The sequence below is a fragment of the Gymnogyps californianus genome, chromosome 4 (assembly GCF_018139145.2).
Source record: "Gymnogyps californianus isolate 813 chromosome 4, ASM1813914v2, whole genome shotgun sequence".
NCBI lineage: Eukaryota > Metazoa > Chordata > Aves > Accipitriformes > Cathartidae > Gymnogyps > Gymnogyps californianus.
Genome location: NC_059474.1, coordinates 4,240,033 through 4,267,933, shown reverse-complemented (window position 1 = coordinate 4,267,933; position 27,901 = coordinate 4,240,033). Strand labels below are relative to the sequence as shown.

The 27,901-nt window shown below is 36.6% G+C and overlaps 1 protein-coding gene across 1 annotated transcript in view; it reads right to left on the bottom strand.

The window, feature by feature from the left end:
- CTNNA2 (catenin alpha 2) overlaps positions 1–27,901 on the bottom strand; it is a 529,003-nt gene that overhangs the window by 374,743 nt on the left and 126,359 nt on the right. Inside the window, exons 4-6 of the mRNA XM_050895304.1 lie at positions 19,288–19,454; positions 15,288–15,407; positions 12,907–13,173 (exon numbers count right to left, since the gene is read on the bottom strand). Of these exons, the coding sequence (XP_050751261.1) occupies positions 12,907–13,173; positions 15,288–15,407; positions 19,288–19,454 (554 nt within the window). The remainder of the gene's footprint in view (positions 1–12,906; positions 13,174–15,287; positions 15,408–19,287; positions 19,455–27,901) is intronic.

Below are 27,901 nucleotides of genomic sequence, written 5' to 3'. Positions count from 1 at the left end.
TTTGACATTTTGATAACTTTATGATTAGTCTATTTCCTTTAATATACGAGAGCAATCAACAAGCACAAGCCAAATGATACAGTTAATTTGAAAAAACACACCACAGTGTACTAAAATGTAAATCGGGACTTAAGGACATGATATATAAGCAATATCTGCCTCTAACATTGAAAACTGTATCAGCTTATTACGAATCAGAACATGCTCAAATGAACTTATTCTAGGCTAAATTCTGATTCCAAGTGAGTACATTTTGTTTAATTTAGTGGGACGAGGCTTTTGCAAAAGATCTGCTTATTTCTCAGTATAACTTCCAATTAACTCCACACACAAAAACCATAACTCTCATTACTATACAGAGAAAGAGGATCAAGCCCTGAGAAATCTGTATGTTAACTGAATGTGTTAAATAGTTAAATACTAATAAACACAAGGATGTCAGGAAATTTATGAAGATTCATTATTTAGTAAAAAGGAAAAATAGAAGAATTTTTACTAGATAGCATACTGTTCCAGCTCCAGGAACTGCTGACTTAGCAGAAATAAATGCAGCATTACCCACAATGTGAAACGATGTCTCACATGTATCTTCTAGGGTCTATGTTTCACAGCAGTAAGCGAAGCAGTTTTACAAGCATCTAAATTAGAAATGACTTCTCTAAGGCTTAGGCCTATGCATATTTATGTAGCTGTGCTTTTCAGTCAAATGATAATGTATAGAGTCCACTGCCACACTTATGTTCATAAGCATTGGGATTTTCAGAAATCAACTATATATTCCTCTTCACAACAGCATACTTAATTCAGTAGTAGCAAGATTAAAATTCCATCAAATGAACTATCTTAGCAAATTAAGTCATTAGTAAAAAGTTATTAAAATAATTAGCTGCATGTTTCAGATTATTTTCAGTGTTCCCTTACTCAAATCTGGTTGTGTTTTTTTTAAATAAATGACCATAAAATGATGTTAATGGTTGTGGTTTTTTTAAGAGACCATAAAAATGGTCCTGAACAAAGACAGGAAGTACATGCTACTAGAGAGTAGAGGATTTCTGATAGCCAACATATGTTCTACTTGTAGCAAACCTCTTTCTCAATCCATAAACTCAATCAAAGCAACATCCGTACAGCACTATTGCAATTTTCATGTTTCAGTTATTGCAACATAACTAGTCCTTCCATAAATGTCTCACTTCTCATTAAAGCAGAGCCAACTTCAACATCAGGCCAGGTTGCTCAAGGCTTCCTCCAGTCAAGATGAAATCTCCATCCTTGGAGATTTTCCAAATGTCTCTGCCCCCTCTTTCAGTGTTTGATCACATGCATGGTGTGTTGTCCTTTTTTTCCCCCAATATCCAAACAGAATTTTTCTTCAATCAGCTTGTGCCAGTTGCCTCTCATCCCAATACCATGAACCTCAAAGTAGACTCTAGCTCCATTTTCTCTACGCCATCCTACTAGGCAGTTGAAGACACCAACAAGATCCCTCCTCAAAGCCTCTTATTCTCCAGTCCGAAAAATTCCCATCTCTGCCAGCCCCTCTTGATTTGTCATGTCCTGCAGCCCCCTCATCATCTTGTAGTCTCTACTGGATCTGTTTAAGTATGTCAGTCTTCCTTGCACTGGAAAGCCCCAAACTGGATCTGGAAGGCCTGACGCAGTTTCATACGTGCCTGTCCTGGTTTCAGCTGGGACAGTTAGCTCTCTTCTTAGTAGCTGGTACAGTGCTGGGTTTTGGATTTAGTGTGAGAATGATGTTGATAACACGCTGATGGTTTAGTTGTTGCTAAGTAGCGCTTATCTTAAGCCAAGGACTTTTCAGTTCCCCATGCTCTGCCAGCAAGCAGGTGTGCAAGGAGCTGGGAGGGAGCACGGCCGGGGCAGCTGACCCGAACTAGCCAAAGGGGTATTCCATACCATGGAACGTCATGCCCAGTATATAAACTGGGGGGAGTTGGCTGGGAGGGGCGGATCGCTGCTGGGGCATCGGTCAGCGGGTGGTGAGCAATTGCATTGTGCATCACTTGTCTTTTCTTGGGTGTTATTTCTTTTTTTGTTGTATTCTTTTTCATTATAATTATTATTATTCTTAGTCAGTAGTGTATTTTTATTTTTTACTTTAGTTATTAAACTGTTCTTATCTCAACCCACGAGTTTTACTTTTTTTAACTTTCCTCCTCCCCACCCCACTGGGAGGGGGAGGCGGAAGCGGCTGCGTGGTGCTGAGTTGCTGGCTGGGGTTAAACCACGACAGTGCCGAATATAGGGGCAAAAATCACCCTCCTTGACCTACTGCCTACGCTCTTACTAATGCCGCCTCGTAGGCGGCTGACCTGCACGGCTGTAAGGGTGCACTGCTGACTCAGGTTGAACTTGCTGTCCACCAGGATCATTAAATGCTTTTTTTTGCCTCACTGCTTGCTTAACCCTAACGTCACACAAAATGACCAGAACTAACTTTTGGGCCTCACTTAATTCACTTTTATAACAAGAAACGCTGCTGGGAAAGAAAACCTTAGAGATTCTAAGGAAAGAAACAGAACAACTACGCTTTGTTTAAAATATAATAAATAACAAAGTAGTTACTTTCTGATGGGCGGTTATAAATAAATGATATTTTAGATGTTTATTTTAAACTCTAAACATTTCTCAAATATCTCACAAGAGCAACAGGTTTTTGAGCTTTGGGAAAAAGAGAACGGGGATGAGAACCTGCTACATGACCGCTTTTGACATTCAGTTCCCAAAGAGACATTCTTTTTTGCTTCTGAAAGATTTTACTCCTTTTCAAAGAAAGCTTGGTATCTACATGCAACTTCAGACTATGGTACTGATATGTACAAAGTTCTTACACATATATTAACGTTATGTTAACAAGGAAATAATTTCTTCTTGGAAGGAATTAAAAAACAGTTGCCAGGAAATCTGGCTAAATAAATTGCTTCAAAAGTCTCAAGTTCCCGTCACTTCTTGACAGCCAGTTAATGAACGATGTATGTAAATGAATTGGAACATTTTACATTTCTAATTAGTTAACTAACATTAAAGCTATAAATCAAGGAGTGACACCATAATTCAGGCCTTATAAATAAGTGTTTCAAGCCTCTTTACAACTGCAGACAGATTAGTGTAAACTGCATCTTTGCTGTGAACGTACATCATTTTTGGCTTCAGTTGCTGAAACAAAGTCCAAGAAAATTAATTTAAATATAATTGGAGACTTATTTGAAAACTGTTAAACTCATGATAATATCTTCTTTAAGCATATTATAGTTAACTATTTTCTCTTGAACTCTGCATTTTTTTTAAATTATACAAAGGTGTGTTTATAGAGTAGTTACAATGTTTTCATAAATAAAAACTTTCAGAAAATAGACCTCTTCACACTAATTAGTACTATAAGCCATCTTTATCTTGCTCAAACAGGAATAAACTACCATGAACACTAATAAACTGCAGGGCATCACTTCTGAAATTTAAAGTATCAGACAAATTATACAAACTTCAACTAAAAATACTGAAAATAACCACATACCCTACATAAATGCATTGTATTAGCAGAGAGCACATAATCACTGAACCTTGGTGAAATTTATCTGGATTAGAATATCTTTTTCAACAATACCAAAAAACCAGTTTTTATTAGAAATATAAAGTAAACCAAAACCAAAACATTAAAGTAATCTTTTAAAACAATTTTACAACTCCAAACGAACTATGATTACTGTATCATTGTCTGCATTTTCCAAATCAAGCATGTGCTCTTGCAACAACTTATTATGTGCATTGCCTTGCTGTTCATGAAAAATCTGCTCAGCTACTGGTTTCTGCAAGTAGAAAGTCTAAAGGAAATTTCGGCAGCTTCTTCAGAACCACAGCTTTGTTTACTCTTTAAACACATAAGTGATGTGAATGATTTGGGGGGCTGGAGGGAGGGAGGAAGTTCCAGTTCTGAAAAAGCTGAAAATCAGCCAACATAAAATGTATTCAAATTCATTCCTAAGTTAATGGATAGACTCATAAACTTTGATAGTGCTCAGCATTTTGGCAAGCTTGAAAAAAAGCACAGGGAAAGCATAATTTTTTTCCAAAATACTGAATAGTATTAATGAAACCACAGCACCTTAGAGCAGGTAACAAAGAGATTCTTAAATTATAGCTCTGCTATCGCTCGCAATAAAAATTGTGACAAACAACATTTTTGGAGAAAAAAAACCCACACCAACAAACTGCTCTGCAGAGTTCTCCTGTTTGTACAGTTGTGTGTCTGTCTGTAACAGGGAAGGTCAGATTCTTACCTTCATCCAGATTGTTCTAGAATTCCCCGCTCAATTACCTCCCATACAACCTCTGACTGAGAGAAGGAATTCAATATTTCCTTGTACTTCCTTAATTTTTCTATTGTGTAAAAGGATGATAAGAATAACGATTGCCTCTGTTGTGTCCTTTATACAATTTACTGTGCTCTGTTCTTTAAAACACACAAACCCCCCAATTAAACAAAAGTTATTTCCTCTTGTAATTGAGTAAAAGTGAATTTTAAAAGGAACTATCAAATCATATAAAAGAAGTCCAGTATCAGCTTGTTCTGTTCTAATGGGACACAACCTTCTTATTTGAGAAAAGAAACATTTTAAAAGCACTGATTAGGAAAAAAAAACCCCACACACATACACAAAACCAAAACTAAAATACCAACAAACAACTCATGCTCTTCTATAGGGCTGTGGAAGGAAGGAAAGTTGAATTCATTTTTCAGACTCATATTCTCACAGACAGGAAAGGCATCTTTGAGGGCATAATAATACAGTTGTGAATCTAATGTGAGATGCTATAAGGAAAAAAAAACCAAACCCAAATGTAAAGTTTGAAACGTAGTCGTACAAGACAATGTAGTAGCATAAAACTGATAAAGCAGCTGCTGCAATCACACAACTGTCTAGCTGGAGCTCTGCAGGTAGAGGAATTATCCTAGATAGAACAGAAGTATCTTTCAAGTAAGAAACTTCTGTATAACATCGTTTTACAAAAATTTACATCTAAGACAATCCCAGTAAACTCAAGTGATGTATTATGTACCACAGTAAGCAGCACAGTACAGCAGAAGAGACACTTAAATGGAATTCAGGGCTTTGTGGTTCCTTTATTGACTCTTGTATTCATCTTGTATCAAAAGATTGGACCAGATGATCCTTGAGGTCCCTTCCAAGCTGGTATGCTACGACTCTATGATTTTATGAATCTGTTATGTGACTCTGGACAAATGATACCTTCTTTCTTCTATTTCTCTTTTTACGCTTTATTAATTCATCTATTTAGAATGTAAAACCTTCAGGGCAGAGACCATTTCCTAACATGCTTCTCAGTGATTTAGCACAATGAAAATACAGTTTTTAAGGCAAATGCCACTGCAAAGTGAACAATATGTCAGAAGAAGGAACCAAAACCACAGTGACAAATGCGATCAAAAAAATCAAATTGATAGATAACTTACATAAACAATGTCACAATGACAAGACAGTATGGAAAAACTGCCTTTGTATAAAAAGAAGCACATAATATACTGAGGGATCCAGTTTTTCAGAACAACTTGGGAGACAAGACTGTATAAATAAGGAGCGTTCAATGTATTTCTTTGTCAGAAGTGCCTGCGCTACCGTGAAAACAAATGCAGTGTGCTCACAGGTTGGGTTTATGTACATATGTCAGTGTCCCCCAAAGTGCTAACAAGGCTATTTAGGTCCTGTTTAGCGATAAATCAAATGTTTCTACCTGTCACTACGCTGCGTTTCACAGACACACCATACAGCTACAATTTGAAGAAATAAGAACAGTGTGACAGTGCCATGCCACACTGCAGCTTTCAATGAGCCGGTCTGATGTGTTAAAAGAACAGAGAACTAATTCAGAGAAATAAGTGAATATCTTTCCTCCTGGGACAGTGGGATAACTAAATTCATAGTAGTTTGACGAATATCACACTCAGGTAGAAGTGCCAGCCAAGAGCAGACGGAGTAGCAACAGCCCCCACCTCCACAGCCCCCAGCAGTCCTCTCCTACCTCCGTTCTCTAAATGTAAATGGAGATATCGTTTCCCTGAAGTAGTGGTTGCATTCACTTATCACATACGTGAGTTACATAAGCATCTCAGAGGTGCTAAATAAACATACTCAAAATAGCACCAAGCGTAGGCGAATTGGAAAATTTCGCTAAGTGCGATTTTTGAGCTATTACATGTAACCTGACAAAATTTGAATACATTTTTAATTTAACAGTTCAGATATTCATACTTATTATTAACGATAAAATAAGCAACCTGTAATACATTGAATGATAATGGAATAATTGTATTGCTACGGAAAACATATTTCTCTATATAAATGTTGATTAGGGTTTTTTAAAGTGTGTTTCATTTGTGTATTTCTACTATCTGTAACAAATCTGTTTGGATGAGGGTTCACTACAAAAACTCCTTTGCAAATAAACTGGTTACTGTCCTAGTACAAACATATCGAATGTATTTGACAGGAAAACAGGCAAAGCACCTGGCGTGTTGGCATACTTCTTTTTCTGCCATCAAGAGAAGTGGTAGCAATGTGGTATGGTTAAACTTACAAACAGTATTTCTGATTGCTAAATCTTTTTACAATACTAATTCACGATACAGGAGCATTTCAGGGGAAAAAAAAATAAAGTAAAAAACCTCAAGAAACCCACTAGATGGTGCTCTTATACAGAAAATACAGCTCAGCAGCACCATTCTCACTGCTAAAGGTGAAGGAAGGTAACAAGATCCTAACTGCTAGTAAGCAAGGGGGCTTCCCTTTACAGAGCTCACATTTCTGCTGTGAGTCTGATACCAAAATCCTGTCATTTCCAGTGCTGTCCCTTGTACTCTGGAGCTGACACTTCCACAATAATATATATACATTCCCATACATACACAAGCACAGATAAAACATTAACCACGGTATGTCATAAAGCCAACTACTAAGATTAAAAGTAGAATGAACTTCTGAAACAGGTGATTAAAACTATTTAGAATCATAGAACGGTTTGGGTTGGAAGGGACCTTTAAAGGTCATCTAGTCCAACCCCCCTGCAATGAGCAGGGACATCTTCAACTAGATCAGGTTGCTCAGAGCCCCCTCCAACCTGACCTTGAAGGTTTCCAGGGATGGGGCATCTCCCACCTCTCTGGGCAACCTGTGCCAGTGTTTCACCACCCTCATCGTAAAAAAATTTCTTCCTTATGTCCAGTCTGAATCTACCCTCAATCTAAACTCAATTTGAGTTTCTTGCTGCTAAACTACTCCCGTTCTGCATGGAAAATTCTGGGGGGAAAAACACCCAAAAGTAGCACACAGAAGAGGTCGTAGTGAGAGGTCAAGTGCAGCAGTGACATGGAAGAAAAAGCTTGTTCGGCCCCTTAGTGTTATCAGGACTCTGAAAAATTACTCTGCTTATTCCTCTCTTGAAAGGTCAGTTCAGCATCCTCAAACATATTTTTCTGCAAACAGATAAATTTTCTAGGTATACTGTAAAATACAACATTGTGCTGCTGTTCATTATTTTCTTAATATGCGAAAGACGACTAGTCTGATTTTTCCCCACTCGGGAGATCCGAGGAGCATAGAAAGTGCCAAAGGGTCTCACTACTGAACAGAACCTTTTGAAGCATCGGGATGCAGCTCTACTGCCTTCACACGTGAAATGATCCACTCGACACTATTCCAGTTTAAAAGCCACTTCAGCTGCACAAGGGAAAAAAACTCCTGCATTTCATTCAAAGTCGTATATGAGGTTATCTGAATTTGCAACACACTTTCTCCAGTGTACACTAACACAGGCATTCTTATTTAAATTCAATATATAACTGCTACTATACAGAAATAGCCATTTGGCTGTGCTTCCCTAGACACCAGAGCTCAACAAGTCTCGTTTCAACTTGCTATGTGGGATGTGCAGTAATATTTTTGCAATTGTTTCTTATGATTTCGATACTGAAACAAACACATTTCAATTCTTATTTTGAAGCTCACATTTTGTCATTTTATCTCCAGCATCACAAATCACTTCTCTGAAGAACATATTTACAAGTAAGTTGAGATTCCATAAATATTCTGCAAAATCCATTCTCAGGCTGAACATCTAGTACAGTTATTTGTCCAAAAAGCAACAACATTTTAAAGGTAGTCACTTAGTGATACAGCATCTCTTCTGTATGCTACCTTTATGTCACATTTTGACTGCTCTTAATTGTATTTTAAAAAAGTATCCTTTGCTATTGTTGTACCCAAGTATCTTGTCTTTTCAGTTTCTATGTTTTTTGGGGTTTTTTTTCATTACACGCCTATTAGATCTTTCACTCCATTTAAGGAGCACTGCATTCACTAGCCCTGCAATATAGTCCCAAAGGATTATTAATCTCTTCGAGAAATACGTTACGATAGTCCATTTATTAAGTATGAACTTCATTTTACATTTTCAGTACCTCAGGACTATCCCAAATACAGAAATACCTCATGTACCAAAAATAATTTTAGCGATCTCTTTCAGTTCTCAACCAGATCAGTTCCTTTATAAACCAAATTATTTTCATATTCATTCAAGACTTCATGCAATTTTGAAATTGAAGAGTAAAGGGATGATACGCAGGCACAGCAGTTCAAGATGTAGCATGGATCAACGTTGCTGGTAAGCAACTTTAAAGACAAATGGATGTGTGCACACACACAGAAACAATAAATCATTGGAGTATTAAAATAACATCAAGTATAGGGTGTGTCTGTTCGGATTAACATGTATTAAAAAGCAAGGATTATACATACAGTTTAACAAATACAATATCATTTTATTCCATTGATAGATACAGAACTTGCTAATTTGTTACATATAGACACACAAACACAAACCTCAAGAAGAAAGTCAGCTAAACAGATTCATCAGTTCTGATACTTTTTCTCTGGAGCAATACAAATGACAAGAGATATTTGCTTTTAGCATCAATGGAAAGCAGGGGGTTTGGCCCTTTTTTCCTTTAGATATCTCTTCTGCTCCCTTTCTAAGTCACAAGCTTTATTTATTTATTTTATCCCTGACTCATAATTTACTGTAGACAATCCTAGCCTTGCTCCAAACACAGAAATACTCCTTTTTATGGGTCTATGCTGCATGCATAGTAAACATTTTTTATATTTACAAAACTGTTACACCTACCCTCGCAGTACAGTACAAGAATGATTACCTCATTTTTCGTATCAAAATCTAAAGCAAAATATTTATAATTGTTTAAAAAGTTAAGTATTTTAGGGTGCCCTGTTTGAAACCCCTAAAATTTATATTTCCACAGTGGTTAGCACTTCTAAAGTTTTGTCAGCACATCCCACTGACACAGCTACATTTCTAGAAACTAAGAAATCACCATCTCAATCCATATTCTGAAAGGAGGCACTCTCCTACTCATCAGAGATCCCCAGTGCCCAATAAATACTATTTTTGCCTGTCACTGCCCCCTCTCCATTCCGTTACGCAGAATGTGTTCCCCACCTATCTGCCTGCAGCCCTCGCTGTGGCAGATAGCCACTCTACATCTATTTATCCCATCACTTTATACCCACATATGAATATATTTTTATATCCACATCCCACATATACTTTTACCTCTTTCCAGTTGCCGACCCCACATCAGAGTGTAGACGCCATCTATCTTCACCTCAGTTTTCATCTAGCACAGATTTCCTGGTCCTTCTCACTTCATTGCTTCGCACTTACTAATTTTACTATCTTTTTATCTACCTCCCCACTGCACTCCAGTTTGATGGGTAGGTCCTGTCTCTGGTACACATCGTGACGGCTATGGGGAGAGCACGGAGGGTACCGGATGAATCAATCCCACAACACTCAACATGTGACAACACAGTAGTCCCTTGATAATCAGAACGGCTGAGACCTTACCAGACCAAAACTACCATTTCCTGAGCGAAAACAGAATATTTTCAGAATTCACAATAAGTTCTTAACAAACTTCTCTATGTAACTTGAATAAATCTGGGCAAGTGTCATGAGGGGAGGTAAAAGGTGCATCCTTAATTGCAGTAAGAACCCAGCAATATTTAATGAGCATAAAATAGATACCAAATTTTACTAATAAATTACTTTACTAATAAAACCAGGAATATCTGGATTTAAATGATCTAAAATTAAAGCAGGAACATTTAAGTTAAAGCACAAAAAAATGAGGCATTAAACACATACTTTTGTAATCAGTCAACTTCAAACAGTACTTTAAAGCAGCAAATCTAATAAGAAACAGATTTGTGAACTCTCCTCATTTCTACATAAATTATCTCCGAGAAGCAATAAACAACAAGTCTTTCCAAAACTTTCCTGCTAATAACTCACAGGTGACTTTATACCACAAGTCACCATTGTATAGAGTATGCCAATTAACATGACACCGATTTAAACACAATAGCTGAAGTGCTTAAAATAGGTAGAATAACTATTTATATTACATGCGACGATATTTTGATTGAGAAAGTATTTAGACGATTTACACTGCAGTTAATTGAAGCATTAAGCCACAGAACGCTGATTCTGAAATTTGAAATAATGAAGGCTGAGAAGTGTTAAATATCATGGAAAAAACTGTAAACTTATTTTTAATACAGAAGAATTATCTTGTCATAACATACAAAGTTTAGTATGCACTTCCTACCAAATACAAATTTATCTCGATCAATATGACCGATACTGTAAAATAAATATACTGTAAAATTATTTTCACTAGAAAATATAAACATCCTTTCCCTTGCTGAAGTAATATATTGCCAGCATAAAAATAAAACTTTTTTCTCCACCATCTTTTTACCCATGACATAGTTTCACTAGTCTGGTAATTTTTCTTGCTTTCTTGCTTGTAAAACATAAAGGTAAATTCACAATCATCCCACCATCGCAGCTATAAATTTCAGTTTTCCCTGGAGTTCAGGGAATGTCATCTCTATTGCAAAATTAGGTGTGAATAAATCTCATTCAACAGCTAAGCAGTGAGGCAAAACAGGAAATACAGTTAGAAAGCAGATAAAACAATAGTTTCAATGTTCGTATCCTCAGTAAATCAGAGGAGAAAGTTTTCATTTAGTTTCTTAAAATTAGAAAGAGAAAATTCTCAAAAAAGACAGACTGCTTTTCCACATGTAATTGTGAACAGAACACAATACTATGGATATACATCTCAAATAGGCATTCAGGATGCCTGCAACATCACGTGAAGCGGAAAAGACTTTACCTGAGGAGAAAAATGATGAACAAATATTCTCACAAAGAGGCAGGGGACAATATTAGATGTCTCGCGTAGTCTTCACTAAATTTACTTTCACTAAGCACAACGACTCTCTTTGCCTTGAACAGCAGCCTTTTCCAGAGAGCACCAGCAGCATCAGTTTGGGACTGAGAAGTCACATGTTTTCTGTCACTGTTTGTCAAACCTCTGCTGTCCATAACATGCAAAGTCCCACACAAAAGCCAGAGTACAATCAGACCAAACAGGGATACTATTCTCAGGATCTTACCAATACGGGACCTGTGAGCTAAGGCCCTGAAAACCATGCAGAATTCCTTAAATCTTGACCCACAATAATTTTACAGGAAAAACTATAGATCTAGAAATACAGATATTAAAAAAAAAAAAAAAGATCAGTATAGTTGATGCAGGCAGTACTCTTTCATTTAATTGAAAAGCATGATGGAACTGGAGTCAACCTCTGGGTCCTGCAGTAGTTCTGAATGGTTTTACCCTCTTTGCTTGTCTCTTCCTACGCCTATCCACACATTTTCTGCTGTCATGTTTCCACCTCTAACCCCATTTCCCTTTTGCTATTATTTGTATACTCATTCTCTGCCTTTTTTCAATACCTTACTCAATCCTGGAGCTTCCTCTGAGCCTATAATATTTACCCTTTCTACTAGCATCTCCAAAGTAGACCCAATGACAGTAAGCCACAGATGCAGAAGCCAAGCCCAGTCCAACACGACATGAGATGAACCACCTGCACTACATCTACACTTCCAGCCCTCAATACAGCAGGATTGAGTAGCTCCCGATTGTGTGTCAGATGCTTGTATTGTAACTTCGTGTATTAATCAAAGTGAAAAGGACTCCATTCCCTAATAATAATTTTAACAAACCCTTACCTAAAGTCAGAATGAAAGAGGAAAATATTTTCAGATGCTGTCTGCAGTTAAGCTTTTTTTTCAGTTTCTAAAGAACAGTCCTCAAGTGTGAGATAGGGAAAAATCATAAGAGGGGACTGGCAATGAAATTAACAGTTAAACAATAAGCTGTTAAGAAAGTTGCTTAAGCAAAACTGTAACTATTGCTGGAATAGAGGCTGCATCACTTTGCCTGCAGCTGAAGTGATTGGTATCAACTGTGTTTGAAAGATACTTTTTCCGTATCTTTGATTAACATAATTCATGATTCAAGTTGAATGTTAATGTTTCCAGGATGCTCAGCTCCATCACCATCTTTATTTTATTTACCATTCAACCAATCACAGATCCTGGTCACAGGACTAAACTGCCAGGTTAATCAGACTTTGCATTATTTAGAACTATGTAGCTAGATTTTTCAAGGACACTAGGGCAAAGAGAACTTCTTTCTCTCTATCACAGCCACTGCATATGAGCACAAATAACTCCTTATAATTCAAGCCCATTAGCAGCAAACAACTATTCCTCATTAAAAATAACACAAATCAGTGTCTGCACTTTGCCTCTGCAGTCTGAGGAAATGGACTTGAATGAAAAGGGAAATTTGAGTCCTGTTCAAGAGCCATGAGAATTTGGTTCTGTAGACTGCATGGAGAAACCCTTCATTTCCCATAGACTTCTGATACTTACATCAAATTCATTTAATGCAGCAGCAAGCTCTCCTATGCCAGTGTGCCCCTTGTTCTCATCAGTGGGTGAAGTGGCCTGGGCAGCATTGGAGATACCAGCAATTGCTTCTTGTACTTGCTTGAAGACATAGTCTCTGTTGGCCCTAGTGGCTGCAACATCAGGGTGACGGAGAAATGCTTGGGATGCAGTATACAACATAGTGGCATTCTTCTTCAGAGCACCTCGAGCTGCAGCCATTTCATCCCTGCAGTGCGGATCTTTCAGTTCCTATACAAAAACATGCAATTTTTATAGTTGTAAATTAAAGTTTTTGTGTTAGAATGTATCGTCTATACAGTTTAAGTGTCTCTGCATAAATACCGTCCAGTGATTTTGTAGAGATGGAATCAATGACAGAATCTACCATAAATCACAGAAAGAAATTTCCCTCCTGCCCAAGAAAGTCCATTCCTTCTGCGTAGCTACAGCTGTTACATTCCGCTCACAATATGTTCTTATCTATATGCTAAGTCTATATGCTTCTCTTATTCAAAGACCCGCAGAACAATTATATAAAACATTCAAAATTACTTTTCCTGATTGACTGGATTCAGTCTGCTGATTCCATAAAGGCAATGCGAGTGCAACAATCCTGTTGCAGCAAGCGTCATAATTCTGTAAGTACTATACCTATGTCCTCTATAAAATCATCATAAGGTAGACCTTTAAAAAAATCCAAAACTAAAAATATTACATTGATGAATATGTATTTAGCTCTTAAAGACCTAATAAATATGCCCCTCATTATTTTTTGCCTTTCCTTCATATTTTGTTCTATTCCTCATATAATTTAGTGTTCGTTTTAATGACATATACTTTTTTTTGTTTCCCCTGACAACAAGCATCAGATACTGTACAATATGTTACCAGAATAAAACGACACTGTATTATTGTTATTTAATCCATGAATTTATTTATTTTTAGGATATACCACACTGTCCATGAAAGCCTTTCAAACATTAGGTAAAGTAGTCCTAACAATATTCAATAAGGAGTAACAAAACATTATTACCTCTATTTTAAAACTATGAACAAAGAAGTCTGGAGAGCTGAATAGTTTACTTATGTTCACACATAGAATCTATGGCAAAAATTAAAAAAGAACCCAGATATTCTGGATTTATAGGTTCTACTCATTGACTACGTTCAACCACACATGACTGACAGGTAACAGTTTTCAGAGAGAATTAAGTTCCTAAAAACTTTATCAGGCTACAAAACAGAAGAGATGAAAGGAAAATGTATGAACATCTAAGTAGTAAGTTCTAATGCTGTCAAGATTTTTCACAGTTATATGGAAAACCTTACTGGCATTATAAAAATGCACCTTAAGAAGAAAATTTTAAAAAGGTTTATAACTAAGATTTTCTGTTATCTTTTCATACCTCCAATAAGAACTTAAGAGACATATACCTTCATTAGCTTTCACATTTATCTCTTTTTCCCATATTTGTAGCTATATTTCCACAAGGGAAGTGTCTGACCATACAGAATAGTACTGTTCATACAGTGACTAGATTTTACATTTTTAATTTATCTAATTTCAGTATATCTCTGAAAATGCTGTATTTCATAAAAAAATACAGTAGTGATACAGCAGGAAATTGTCATTACTGTAATGCAGAAAATAAAGTAAATAGACGGATGTATATGGAAAGCCAGCTTTCTAAACCAGGTGTGCTATGCAATACAAAGACGACACACCCCTGAATGATTGGCGGTATTCAAATACAATTGAAGTTGGAGAGATGTTATACAACTCCACAGCGACAGCAGTGTCTGGACTCTTAAAAAGAGCAGTGTTCAGGAGAAAGTTATCTTTATTGCAAAGTTGTATAATTGCAGGCATTGAATAAACGTTATTGTGACTTTCTGGTCTCTTTTCCATCTGCCTTAGTAATGAATGAACTGAGTACTTGGGTTTTTTAAGTTCTTGAAAATTAATAATGATGGTTTTAAACACAAAGTAGATTTCTGTTCTTCCTGAGTTTGAATTATACTAGACTACCAAAGAGCTTGTGCTTTACCAGCTGTCAGAGTGACCTCAAATCAGCATAGGTTAGAATTAAATGGGAATAATGATCAAATGAAAACTATCCTTAACCTCCTGAATCACTTGCTTTTTCATCCGTCATTCTGCTATTAATTGAAGCCACTTGGAAAATATTCTTAAAGAAATTGCATTTTTTAAAAACTTCATCACATTCAAAAAAATCAATGTGATTAAATTATAGGCCACGACAGAGCAATTACTTATTGTACATTTTAAACTGGATTTGGACATAAAATACAAGATCTTCAGAACCAAGATTTTCTCAACCACTGCTTTCAAATGTACTCACCTGTTGTCGTCTAGCAGCTACATAGTTCAGTTTTACCATCTCCTTTCCAAATTCTTTAAAGCGATTTGCTAAATCTTGCTCATTTGTTGCATTTTTCACTGCTTCTAGCGCTTCCTCTACCTAGAACATAATACATCAACTGTGTTAGCATTTTAATCTGGGTGCACTCTTTGACAAAGTCTATAACTATTCTACCCAATACTCTCTATTATATGGACCCAATTTAGCTTTTACGTCCGTCACTGTACAGTGGCTTTATGATAGTCCCACTAACTTTAATTAGGTTTCTTAGCAGAGAAGCTGTCTGATTGTCATTCTGCATTACTTTCCGTTTACTGTACTTTTTGGTATCATGTAAAACTAATGTAAAAGGCATAACTATATTAATTTGCCCACTCACACTTATCAGATGAAATGTTTAATATCTGTGGGTTTTAAAACAAAATAGATGAATATGTTCTTAAAGTGTGGTACAAGCTTTATGGGAAAAGAAAGGGAAGTTATTAATTCTGGACAAGAAATAATGTTTAAAAAGGAAACTCAAACTTACTAAGATTTAAATTTACTCTGATATATCCAAAACACTGTATCTTTGTGAAATAAATGAAACAACAATAGATTCAACCCAGAATATATTTATTATTTCTTTTTTCTCAGCTCTCAGCTTTCCGTTTTCAGTTACTTTAAAATTGAGAAAAGAATCTACCAAAGAAAACATACCTGTAGTTACTCAGTCATGCTGTAGCTAACAGGCAAAGATATAAAACCCCAGTTATACCAACAAGTTAATCTACTAAATTTATTGTGAAACTTTACCTTATGTACAGCAAGAAAAAATATCTGAAGGGATAAAATGCTCTTTTCATGCAATAAGTAAAGAAAATTTTCCTGTGACTAGGTGGGAATTCAAAGTTGTGTTTCTCTCCCTCACAAGATAAAATGCAATTCCAAGCAAAAAGATTGAGAACTGAAAAGCTTCTATTCATGCTTCCTTCTAAAACCTATTGCTTCAATTCACGAGAATGTGCATAAGTTTTCAACAACAGACAAATTTTCCCCTCGAAGAGAAATGGCTAATTCTGATGGGGACATGCTCCTATGCAAGAGCAGAGGTTTGCAGCTTACTCTCCAAACGTCGCTGGGAATCCGTAAATTCACCAGTAGCTGGTGTCTAATTAATTTAGAAAGGCATAATTATGTGCAGAACCTGCCTTTTTGTAATTTCTGTTGCTCTAACTGTGTTTTCCTACCAGCGAGAGAGGACATTTTTATTTTGAGCTTTTTCCTACTTAGTGTGGATTTACAAGTGACAGGGCAGTAGAGTAGCAAACCCATACAATTCTGTTGGAAAATGTATAATTCAAGCACTTAAATCCAAAGCTGTTGTTATGTTGGAAATTTTACACTATCTGAGAGCTGCAAGCTACACCTTATTCAGAATAAAATTACCTCTTCTTTTACTCTTTAAAAAAAAAAAAAAGGTAGTTTTTAAAGCTGAATTATCTGATTGCCTTAACCATTAACACAAATTACAAAAGCATCACTGTATTAACTAATTAGTTCTTGCAGGATTCCCAGCAAAATATGAACATCTTCCTTTCATATCAATAAGCATTCATACTAAACTACCTGAAACTTTCATCTTTAATATGTTTGTAATGCCGAGCACAGGCATGACAAAGTGATACACATTTTTGTAAGTCCTGCCAGCTCCTTATTAAATAAAATTGCTAGAGAATTTGTTACAGATTCCACTCTGATAATCAGATTTCAAAAGATGCTGATCATGCTCTACTGTGTCACTCTGGGCTCAAGCCTATGAAATTCCAAACTGAAGAAACTGGTTATGACAAGTATTAGAAAGGACATGAGCAAAACCCCTTTTCTTATTATAATTTCTTTTACAAATTCAGGTTGGAGCAAGTTCTCTGTCCTCAAAAAACCACAACTTCACTCAACTGTACAGAAGTGTTCCTCTGATTAACTAGTATGTAATTAATTACAACAGACTCATAATTCTGTATGTGCATGATCACATACTATATCAGCATATGCTATTTTATGAGTGTTACACAAGCTTCACTGCAATAAGCATTATTACTAATTTTAGTAATGCAAAAGATAATCTGAAAGCAATGACCGAATGTCCTTCCAGAAAGCATCTGCATATATTTGCTCTAAATCATTAATTAAAATGCACTATTATCCATGAAGTCTGAAGCATAACTCATTCCTTTGACATGCTTTCAGTCAAAACTGAGTACAGTACATTTCAGTATAAATCAGGCTTCATAACTTTGACATGCAGAATGATTTAAGTTTATTAATTTTATGGTTAACTTATACCAGTATTTGAGTGTTACCTTTGAGTCAATACAAGAGCTGTCCCTTCATCAATTTTGTAAGATATAAACACTTTTTTTCCTACTAATTTAATTTTTATTCATCTAAAATTAGTTTGTATTATAAAATGGTAAGATAAAAATATTTACACTGTCAATCCTCAGAAATAAATTACCCTTTTTAACCTGAAAGAAGAAAAACGAAATTTAAGGTTCATAAGTTGAATTTTGCTAAAAACAACCAGAGATGTCTGGCTTCTTGGAAACTGGATCCATAATCACATCTGATAAATGCAGAGATTACAAACCACGTTGCCATACACTGCCCTTGCAAATCTAGGGTGCACACTGTGTAAGTAAATACACCCACTTACAGAACAGTATTGAACATTTGTGTTTTACATAACATAGTACACTGCTGCAACAGGCGGAAGAAATCTCAGATGTGAGAACAATATTTCTCATCACCTATGAAAGAGCTTGAATCCGAATTTTAATCATAATGTTAAGAAAAAAACCTGTTGTTTATAATATTAAAGCGTTAGCCTCACTAACAAAAGACAGTGGGGAAAAATTAAAAGCATATTCAAGAGAGACAATGCTTACACTGCACATAATCAGAGCCACGTGCTGACAATTACGAGAGCAGCATTCTGTTCATTAGAGCAGAGCTCACTAGAATCTGTGCGGAAAAATCTGCCTTTTTCATTATGAAAACTGTTTTCAAACTATTTAGCTTATCTGCACAGTTTGCAAGTGGAAGGGCTCTCATTGCTTTTCCAGAATGTATCATCGTTGTACAGTTACACTGTTAAAAAGACAAATTAAAAAAAAAAAAGAAAGAAAATACTTTTTGGACAGTTATTAAAAAGAAGTAACTCCCCATCTCCTCTGCTAAACTCACACATGCACTCTGCAGGCTTCAAATATTCTATGTATGATTTTCTGCAAAATTTTGTTTTGTTTCAGAGATTTTTGGTTATTTGTTTATGCAATAAAAGTGAAATAGTCCAATAACTAGCAAAAAAAAAAAAACCAACCACTTTTCCCAGTTTCAACTGCAAAGTCTTTTAATACTCCTGTATAAAAACGTGAATGGTGGCAGCCAAAAGTGAATACAAATCCATACCAAACTGTCTGTCAATCTTTAATTCCTCTTTATTCTATTTTTCCTCTTTGATGACTGATTAGACACTTGTACTGTCGTCTCACTCCAAATTAAAGATTCAATCTTTTGATACATCCAGAAGTTGTGCAGACAAAGAAAAAAAAGTAGAACAACTGTAGTACCTAAACTCTGCCACAAGATAGCAATACTCTACAAGTACTGAGATAGTAAACCATCGGGATAAGATGCGAGGTGAGTTAAGTAAATACATCTGTTCAGTTCAGAGAGCTGCTTAACAGCAGTATTAGTCCAGTCATTGAAGATATCTGACAATTTTTAATTTAAGTCTCCAAAAATTAATTTCTGCAAAATTAGAAAATGAACGAGACTAATGTAGAAATGTGTTATCTCCTACCTCTTTATTAGCACTTTAAGAAAAATCAGTGAAATACAGTAAGAAATGTGAACAGTGACATCCATTACTGATTTGTTCCTTATTTTTCTACACACAAAACATGCAAAACCAATATAGAATGTTAAAAATGCATACAATTTTCAGATGTGATAGAAGCCTCATGACATCAGCCATATCAGCCAGGATGAGTAAGCGAGTGACAGCAGAAAGCAAAGCACGAGCAGCCCGCACCATGGTGCCCCGTTTCACTGAGGAGCATGGGTCATCAGCAAACTCCGAAGAAGCAATTCTCATTGTTTCTCCTAGAAATGAAAAAAAAAAAAGGTAATTAAAGGTAAGTTTTACACTTGCATTTTTTTCCAGAAAGTATAAACAACTCACTAAATAAACTAACTGCTTTTAAGAAAAAAAATAATGGCTTAGTTACTGAATATTGAATTGCTCAGGAGAAATACTTTTTTAAAACAGCCTCAATAATCTCTGCTATTTTTCTTTATTACCAAAGTGTTCTTCTTCTAGAGCAGCCACCTGTAACAACTAAAAAGGAAACCAAAACACCAAGACAGACTGCTGAGCGCAACCAGCACAACATAAGAAAAACAGCAGTGTGTGTTATAGAAATACAGAACTCACCTGCACTGGTAGGGAGGACGGGACAGAGCACCCCAACAATATCATCCCAATTGCATCTCTCTACAATTCTGCCTTCAAACTACATCCTTTTCCTTCACTCCTGCTCCCCAGTACCTTGCCTTCTTGCTCAGATACTTACACTTATCTCTTCCACCTGGAAGAGCTATCACTCCTATTAAAGATATACTTCTTTTTCCCAGTCATAGAATCATAGCATCATTTAGATTGGAAAAGACCTTTAAGATCATCAAGTCCAACCATTAACCTAGCACTGCCAAGGCCACCACTAAACCATGTCCCTAAGCACCACAGCTACACGTCTTTTAAATACCTCCAGGGATGGTGACTCCACCACTTCCCTGGGCAGCCTGTTCCAATGCTTGATAACCCCCTTCAGTGAAGAAATTTTTCCTAACATTCAATCTGAACGTCCCCTGGCACAACTTGAGGCCATTTCCTCTTGTCCTATCACTAGTTACTTGGGAGAAGAGAGTGACACCCACCTCGCTACAACCTCCTTTCAGGTAGTTGTGGAGAGCGAGAAGGTCTCCCCTCAGCCTCCTTTTCTCCAGGCTAAACAACCCCACTTCCCTCAGCCGCTCCTCACAAGACTTGTGCTCTAGAGCCTTCACCAGCTTCATTGCCCTGCTTTGGACCCGCTCCAGCACCTCAATGTCTTTCTTGTCGTGAGGGGCCCAAAACTGAACACAGTATTCGAGGTGCAGCCTCACTGGTGCCGAGTACAGAGGGACGATCACTGCCCTAGTCCTGCTGGCCACACTATTTCTGATACAAGCCAGGATGCTATTGGCTTTCTTGGCCACCTGGGCACACTGCTGGCTCACATTCAGCCAACTGTCGACCAACACCCCCAGGTCCTTTTCCGCTGGGCAGCTTTCCAGCCACAATTCCCCAAGCCCGTAGCATTGCATGGGGTTGTTGTGACCCAAGTGCAGGACCCGGCACTCAGCCTTGTTGAATTGCATGATTCCCTTTGTGACCACCGCTGCTACGATTTTACTGCCCAGTCTCCTCTACTCACTCTACCTATTCCCCATCCCAAACTGCCCAGATATCCCTATTGCTGTCTCTCTGTGGACAAAGTAAAACACTCTCTTGTATAACAAATGAAACATGCTGGTGCCTGGACATATTATTCCTGTTTAATTCCAGCAACAAGCATCTTATTCAACATGGTACTTGGTAACTAAACCAAGATTTTTAAGGATAAACTTTACTACTTCTTTTTAGCAGATGGAAGTGTTAAGGAAGAATAAACAGTACTTAATGCTGCCAGCACTGAAAGGGCTTGAGTTCTTTTGGTAAAGCTGAGATCTAATAGCTTTCAGCTACTAAAGGAAATAGTGCTTTTAAAGGAGTAAGACTAGGACTAAGTTGGAATAGGGTAGCAAAAGGAGGACAGGGAGAAGCTGAAGGAAATATCTGATTGGAAAGAAGCCAGGGACAGCACAATGCATTCAGAGAAGTAGGCAAGATACCAGTGGCAAAGACCTTGAAATCAGAAAGCGGGAACTTTATTCCCCCCTTATTTACAGCAAGGAATAAGTTGCATAACTGGACATAAAAGATTTTTTAAAATCATAACCATCTTTCAAAGATTTGATAATCTAATTTAAGCCAACACAGAACATGAAGCTCAACCAAAAAGGTAAATGTTACATTAAATTACACAGAAATGTGGTTAACATCACAGGGAGATCAGGTAAATTCTGATATGTAAGAAAGACTTAGTGAATGAAAAATAAACAGCACACTACTGGAAGTCAAATAAACTAATAGTTTAATGCACTGGTAATTGAAAAAGAATGGCACGTATCTTTTCCTTTTATATATGACTCACAGAAGACAGTGAAGGGACTTGTGCCATAGGATGTTTCTTTTTTTGTAACCACCAGAAAAGCAATAATATAGCACATAGACCATACAGAAATGTAGAACATATATCAATCTATAATATTCCAAAAGCATTCCAGACACATAAAAAATAGTTTTTTCACTAATCATTGGGAAAACAGAATAATGCATTTGTATTTCAAAAGTTACTTGCAAAATAATATGGTTCTAGATGTAGGAACAGGAACCTGGACCTGTCATTAAAACTGAAATCTAAATATTTATACTAGTAACTATACTGGAAGCATTATTTTAACATCAGCAGTGAAAGCCAATTGATTCCTAATTGTGATGAGAACATCAAGGATGAATTGACTAGAATATAGAAGTAAACTTAACATTAAATGCTGACGTCCCCAGAAAAATTGACTGATTCAAAAAGGATATTAGAAAGTTTTTGAATAAGCCTTAATCTTAAAAATTGTTATGAACTAATAGAATGTTATTCTAAGCAACAGGGAAAAAACATGCACACTTGCTATCTACCTTCATCCTTGTAGGAAAAGGGTGATTACCCCACCTTCCTTCTTAACAGTGTCAGCTGAAAAATACTGAAGGGAAAATGCATCATCTTCCTCCAGAATTCAAGAAATGGGAGAAAAATTATGCATTAAAAAATAGAAATTCAGAGATGTTACTATTAATCCAATCTATGAGAAAAACACTTGTGTATTTTAAAGGACTTCAAAAGGCTACGGAAAACAACCCAGTACCGAAACTCTAAATCCAAATCCTAGGCGCTCGTCATCTCCACGGTCAGAAGCAACTTAGCTGTATCTGCACAGTGACATGTACCAGCTGATGAGTCTTGCTCAGAGCCAGTTCTAATTAGGTTAGACTGCGCCGCGCTGATGACTCAAGATCCAAGCTAGTGTAGCTGCGTAGGGCTGCCCTGCTGTTATGCAGCTTTACTAACTTCAGACCAGCCTGGGAATCTCCAAAATACATTGTGTTCTGCTGCGTAGACTTGTTAAAAGTATTTCAAATAAGCCAGCCTAGCTATGGAATACAATCCCATCGATATATTACCTGGAATTATGTTGTGGCTACGCCAAGCAAAAACTGATTTTTAAGACGAGCTACTGACTTAGCTTTCTTTGTACTGTTACCCTTTGCTGAAAGAAAGCTCTGTATGCAAGTTGCTTTTTTTAAAATTCAGCATTCTCTAAATGCATCATAAATTTTCAGCAGTTTCTATATTTGTTTGGTTGTCATGACCTTCTTTTCAAACCACAACTTTATTAATTTATATAATAATAGTTTATGCCTGCACAGCTGAATGAATAGGTTTGTGTTAATTTTCACCTATCTTGCTACTGTACTGCCTGAAAACCCACTCCATCATATTTTCTCTATGACACTTTCAATCAGAGAGAAACAGTATGTGCTCTGCCTTGTCAGGACTACGCATGCGTTGCTCGACCAGCCACTGGCACTTACTGGTGTGAACACAAGTCTGAGTTTTTATTTTGTTTTCTTCTCTCTCCAGTTGCTGATTTTTTAAACTTTTTAAATTACGCTTACATTTTTTTGCATAAGTTGAAACTGGACAACAATTAAAATATATTAGGAGTTGCCAACAGATCAATAATTATGCAAGCCTCATTTCCCTAGGAAATCAGGCTGAAAGAGGAGCAAACACCATTTCAAATGAGATTTTATATTAACCCAAGCTTTGCTATTATTAAAAAATAAAAAAAAACCCTGTTTGTCTCCAGTGTAGAAACTCAGAAAGAAAATACTTCTAATGTGAGATCAAAGCATATTTACATTGTTTTTAAGACCATTATAACAACATTCAAAAAATCCCAGATTGCATAACTTCCCATAAGGTAATGCAAACAGTGGGGGAGAGGCTTAAGACAGCCACAGTGAATAATTCCCATCAGAATTCTTTTCCTTATTACCATTAGGACTGCATGTTCTTATTATCATTTGTGTGCAGTGTATCTTGGATGATAAGCTGATTATATACAATTCAAGTAGAAAAATTCAAATGGCTCGTTTCTAAGGCTGCATACTTTTCTTAGATTTCCATAAGGCTGCCAAAACTCTCAAAAGATTTCTTAAGAGACAATGAACAAACAATCATTGTCAGATAAAGAGAAAAGAAAACAAATCTCTAAACATGCTTAAATGTTATATTGCTCAGCATCGCAGAGCCAAAGTTCTAGGTACCTGGTCTCTGCAGAGAAACAACAAGGCTTCTGCCGAGGAGGACTGCAGTTTGCTGTACCTATGTTCCCAAGCATTTTACCCGTGTGCCAAAAATCACTGAAACCAGGAGCAAGGAACTCTGAGGCCACAAAGATTTTTCTGACACATACTTTAAAACAAATAGTTATCGGAAAAAATTATCAACAACTCTTGGCTGAGAGTCTGCTAAAAATTGGGAATGAAATTTCCACAATTTTTTTTTTTAATTGTTATTTTTGAGTCAGTGACTCAAAATATTCCATGTAAAAGGAGAGGCTGAGAGCGACCACAGAATAGCTTAGAGTCTAGCATGTGGGCAAGGGTTAGACTTGAATTTCCTAACCAGGGAATTTGATCCAAAATGTGGATGAGTGGATTCATTTAATTAGTGTAACAACTGGGAAGGCATCATCTTCTCTTCGGTTATTTATTAAAGGAAACAAACTATCACAGCTTTTTGTAGAAAGTTTGATCCAATACGCACTCTTAGAGCATATCTAGCTCATTGAACCCAAGGGGATACATGTAACTGTATGAAAAGCCCAGCAAGGCTTTCCCTATTTAAGCTCTAAATTGGATTCAGATGAGATGGAAGTGATTCTGAGCATCCAGCAACAAAACTTTTGCATGTAAACTTTTCAACTTGAACTTTAGGTATATCCAAGATGAAACGGCAGCCAAAGCAAGCTTTGGATTTTGGAATCAGATGCCTGCAAATTGTTTAATTTCCGTTTTGGTACGGAAGATATTTTACTGTTTTCTGCCAAATTACCAGTCTGTAACTTCAGATAAATATTAATATTGAACTATGAAAGAAGGAAATAGTATTTGATAATTGGCCAGTGGCACCAGGAAAGCAAGCAGGAAAATTATCTTCTTAGGCTTGACTATCCAAGGAGATACAATTAGCAAATATATTGGAAAATCAACACTGGTGGCCAGAGGGAAAATACGTGGAGGGTCAAAAAAACAGTTTAAAAAGTTTGGATTAGTTATTTAAGCTTAGAAAGCTAAAGCGAGGCGAAATAAATCTTCTCCAAAATAAGTAAGTAGAAAGTATTAAATAGACATAAACAAATAAGCAAATCAAAAAAAGTATTAATATAAAAGTTCACACGTTGTTTAAAACTTATAAAGAACTAGTAGTTCACAATTTAAAATCTAATAACCTAGAAAACTAGCTGTTATGGAGGAGGGAGGATTGTCTATCTCAGCGCCAATTAATTTATTTTTATCCTTGTACAGCAAGGGTATCAAACCACTCTTAGGCCAAAGCTAATGTTGAAGCTACAGCTAGTAAAATTATTCTTCAGAGAAACCTTTTTATCTGGAAAAAGCCAACCCTACTTTCAGTTATCCATTGCTTTCCAAATTCATTTCAAGTTATTCTGTAATCTATATTGAACTACTTTCAGTGAAAATTAGGTCAACGCAAGAAACACACACGTCTTGAGTCATCAGGTCTGCTTCCTTGCCACTGCAGACAGTCATGTCATAATATAATTAATAATAATCTTAATATGATAATAACTACACTCATAAACTTATCAAGCTTCCATCTTAGAAACAGCTCAGACATTTAACTGCAATTAATCCTATTGGAAGTAGGAAACTCATTCCAAAATGAACTCCAGAATCTGACAGCGTTTTTTCATTAGAGACACTTTAAAGCCATAATGACTGTATTTGTAGATAATTTATATCCATTTCTTTTCATGCCCCATTTGTCCTTCAATTTAAGTAAGTATTCTTCTTCCACTGTGCTTCCTATTGTCCCTTTTTTCCTTCATGCATTTTTGCGTTGAGCCATGACAGATTAAAGGCAGTACTTCAGTATCCTCTTACTGCATAGAATATCCATTCCTATAATCATTACAGCAGCCCTATGAAACAATTATGTTTCTGGAATACGTGTGATAAGAACTGCAGTTTTCTAGGACATATCATTTGCAGCTACAAGAAATACTTTACCTGATACCTTGCAGGATTCGTATACCTTTTTTGTTAGACACGTAGTGTCAGCCACTTTCTTGCTAAGACCCACGCACTAAATTCTTTGGCACCTTGCTTTGAGAAAAAAGCGTGCATTTAATTTACATGTAAATGAAGAGTCTTAGTTGGGTTAGAAAGTGATTTTAAGAACTTAGAACATTCAGTGGAGAAAGCCCCTATTAGCCACGTGAGAAATGCTTATCATAAAAAAAGAAAACAAAACAAAACCAAAAATCCAAACAAAAACCAAAAACAACCAAAAAACCCACCCCCAAAAAACCACCACCACCACCACCAAAAAACCTAACAGTGAAATTCAGCTTCATTCCTGAATGCTACGATTACCTGTAGTACTACTACCAGTAAATACCTGAAGGGAGGGTGCAAAGAGGATGGAGCCAGCCTCTTCCCAGTGGTGCCCAGTGACAGGACCAGAGGCAATGGACACAAACTGAAACACAGGAGGGTTCCTCTGAACATCAGGAAACACTTTTTGACTGTGAAGGTGACTGAGCACTGGCACAGGTTGCCCAGGGAGCTTGTGAAGTCTCCCTCCTTGGAGATAGTCAAAAGCCATCTGGACAGAGTCCTGGGCAACTGGCTCTAGGCGGCCCAGCCTGAGCAGGGGGTTGGACCAGCTGACCTTCAGAGGTCCCTGCCAACCTCAGCCATTCTCTGATTCTGTGAATCTGACAACAGCCACAAAATAAGCCACTTCCCTGCACTTGAGTAATGATTAGAAGATGTGTCCAAAGTTATTATTTAGGTTCTGGGATCTCATCAGCTTGAGAAGGTTCAAACCTACAGTTACTGTCTCCCAGCATCACTATCAAACCACTTAGCTTGCTCTGACAGGATTTAACTGGGGGACCTACTTTATCTATTCTTCCTTGAGTGGTAATGAAAGATTACATTTAGTCATACTCAGTCACTTTCTCCTAACAAAGTTACAGCATCTAGAAATGGAGTCTTTTAGACCTGATTCTCAAAAAAACCCCTTTTCCCTTAGATTTTCAAAATAAGATGTCATTTCATTTTGAATATTAAACTCAGGCACTCATATAGGAGCAGTTAAGTATGTCTTTACATGTACTTAACCAGAATCATGTACACATACAAGTCACCTGGTAATCTGTGTAGGGTAATTCAAGTACTACAAGCTTAACTTCTGCAAAAAGCTATCAACAGATGATTGCAAAGGTCACCAAATCTGAATGATTCAGTATAACCCAAAACCTGAACATTCCAAAAAAACAAACGTCAAAAGGGCAAATGTACAAACCACTGCACGTCTCATGCTGAATCCTATTCAAATTTTTACTTCTCATCATTAAAGTCTTAAAATGGAATAAGGCCCCAAACAACTGGAAAGGTGTTAAGTGATTACTACATATCAAAAGTGAAAATCAACCTAAGGGGGAAAAAAAAGCAGAAAAACAGATGAAGTCAACAAATCTATACATTTTTTCCTATAATTGTATATACGTATACATACATTTTCAAACACTATCAATATACACACATCCATTCAGAAATTTTATATTTTCTGAATGTATTTCCAGAAACTGTTAGGCTTATTGCTTCCTATTTTTTACTGAAAAGCAAATATTTTTATTATACCAGTATCTAGGGAAAGTGTTAATAAACAACAGAAATGTGTAAGTATTCCGTGATGTTCTTAGACAGATACACACACAAAAATATATGTACATATCTATGCATGTATATCAAAGAGAAATTAAAGGATGATGACATGATTTTTTTGAAAAAATAAACAACCTGCAAGTGTAACTGACTGTGGCGGGTTGACCCTGGCCGGATGCCAGGTGCCCACCAAAGCCGCTCTATCACTCCCCCTCCTCAGCTGGACAGGGGGAGAAAATAAAACGAAAGGCTCGTGGGTCGAGATAAGGACAGGGAGATCACTCGCTAATTACCGTCACGGGCAAAACAGACTCGACTTGGGGAAAAATTAGTTTAATTTATTGCTAGTCAAATTAGAGCAGGATAATGA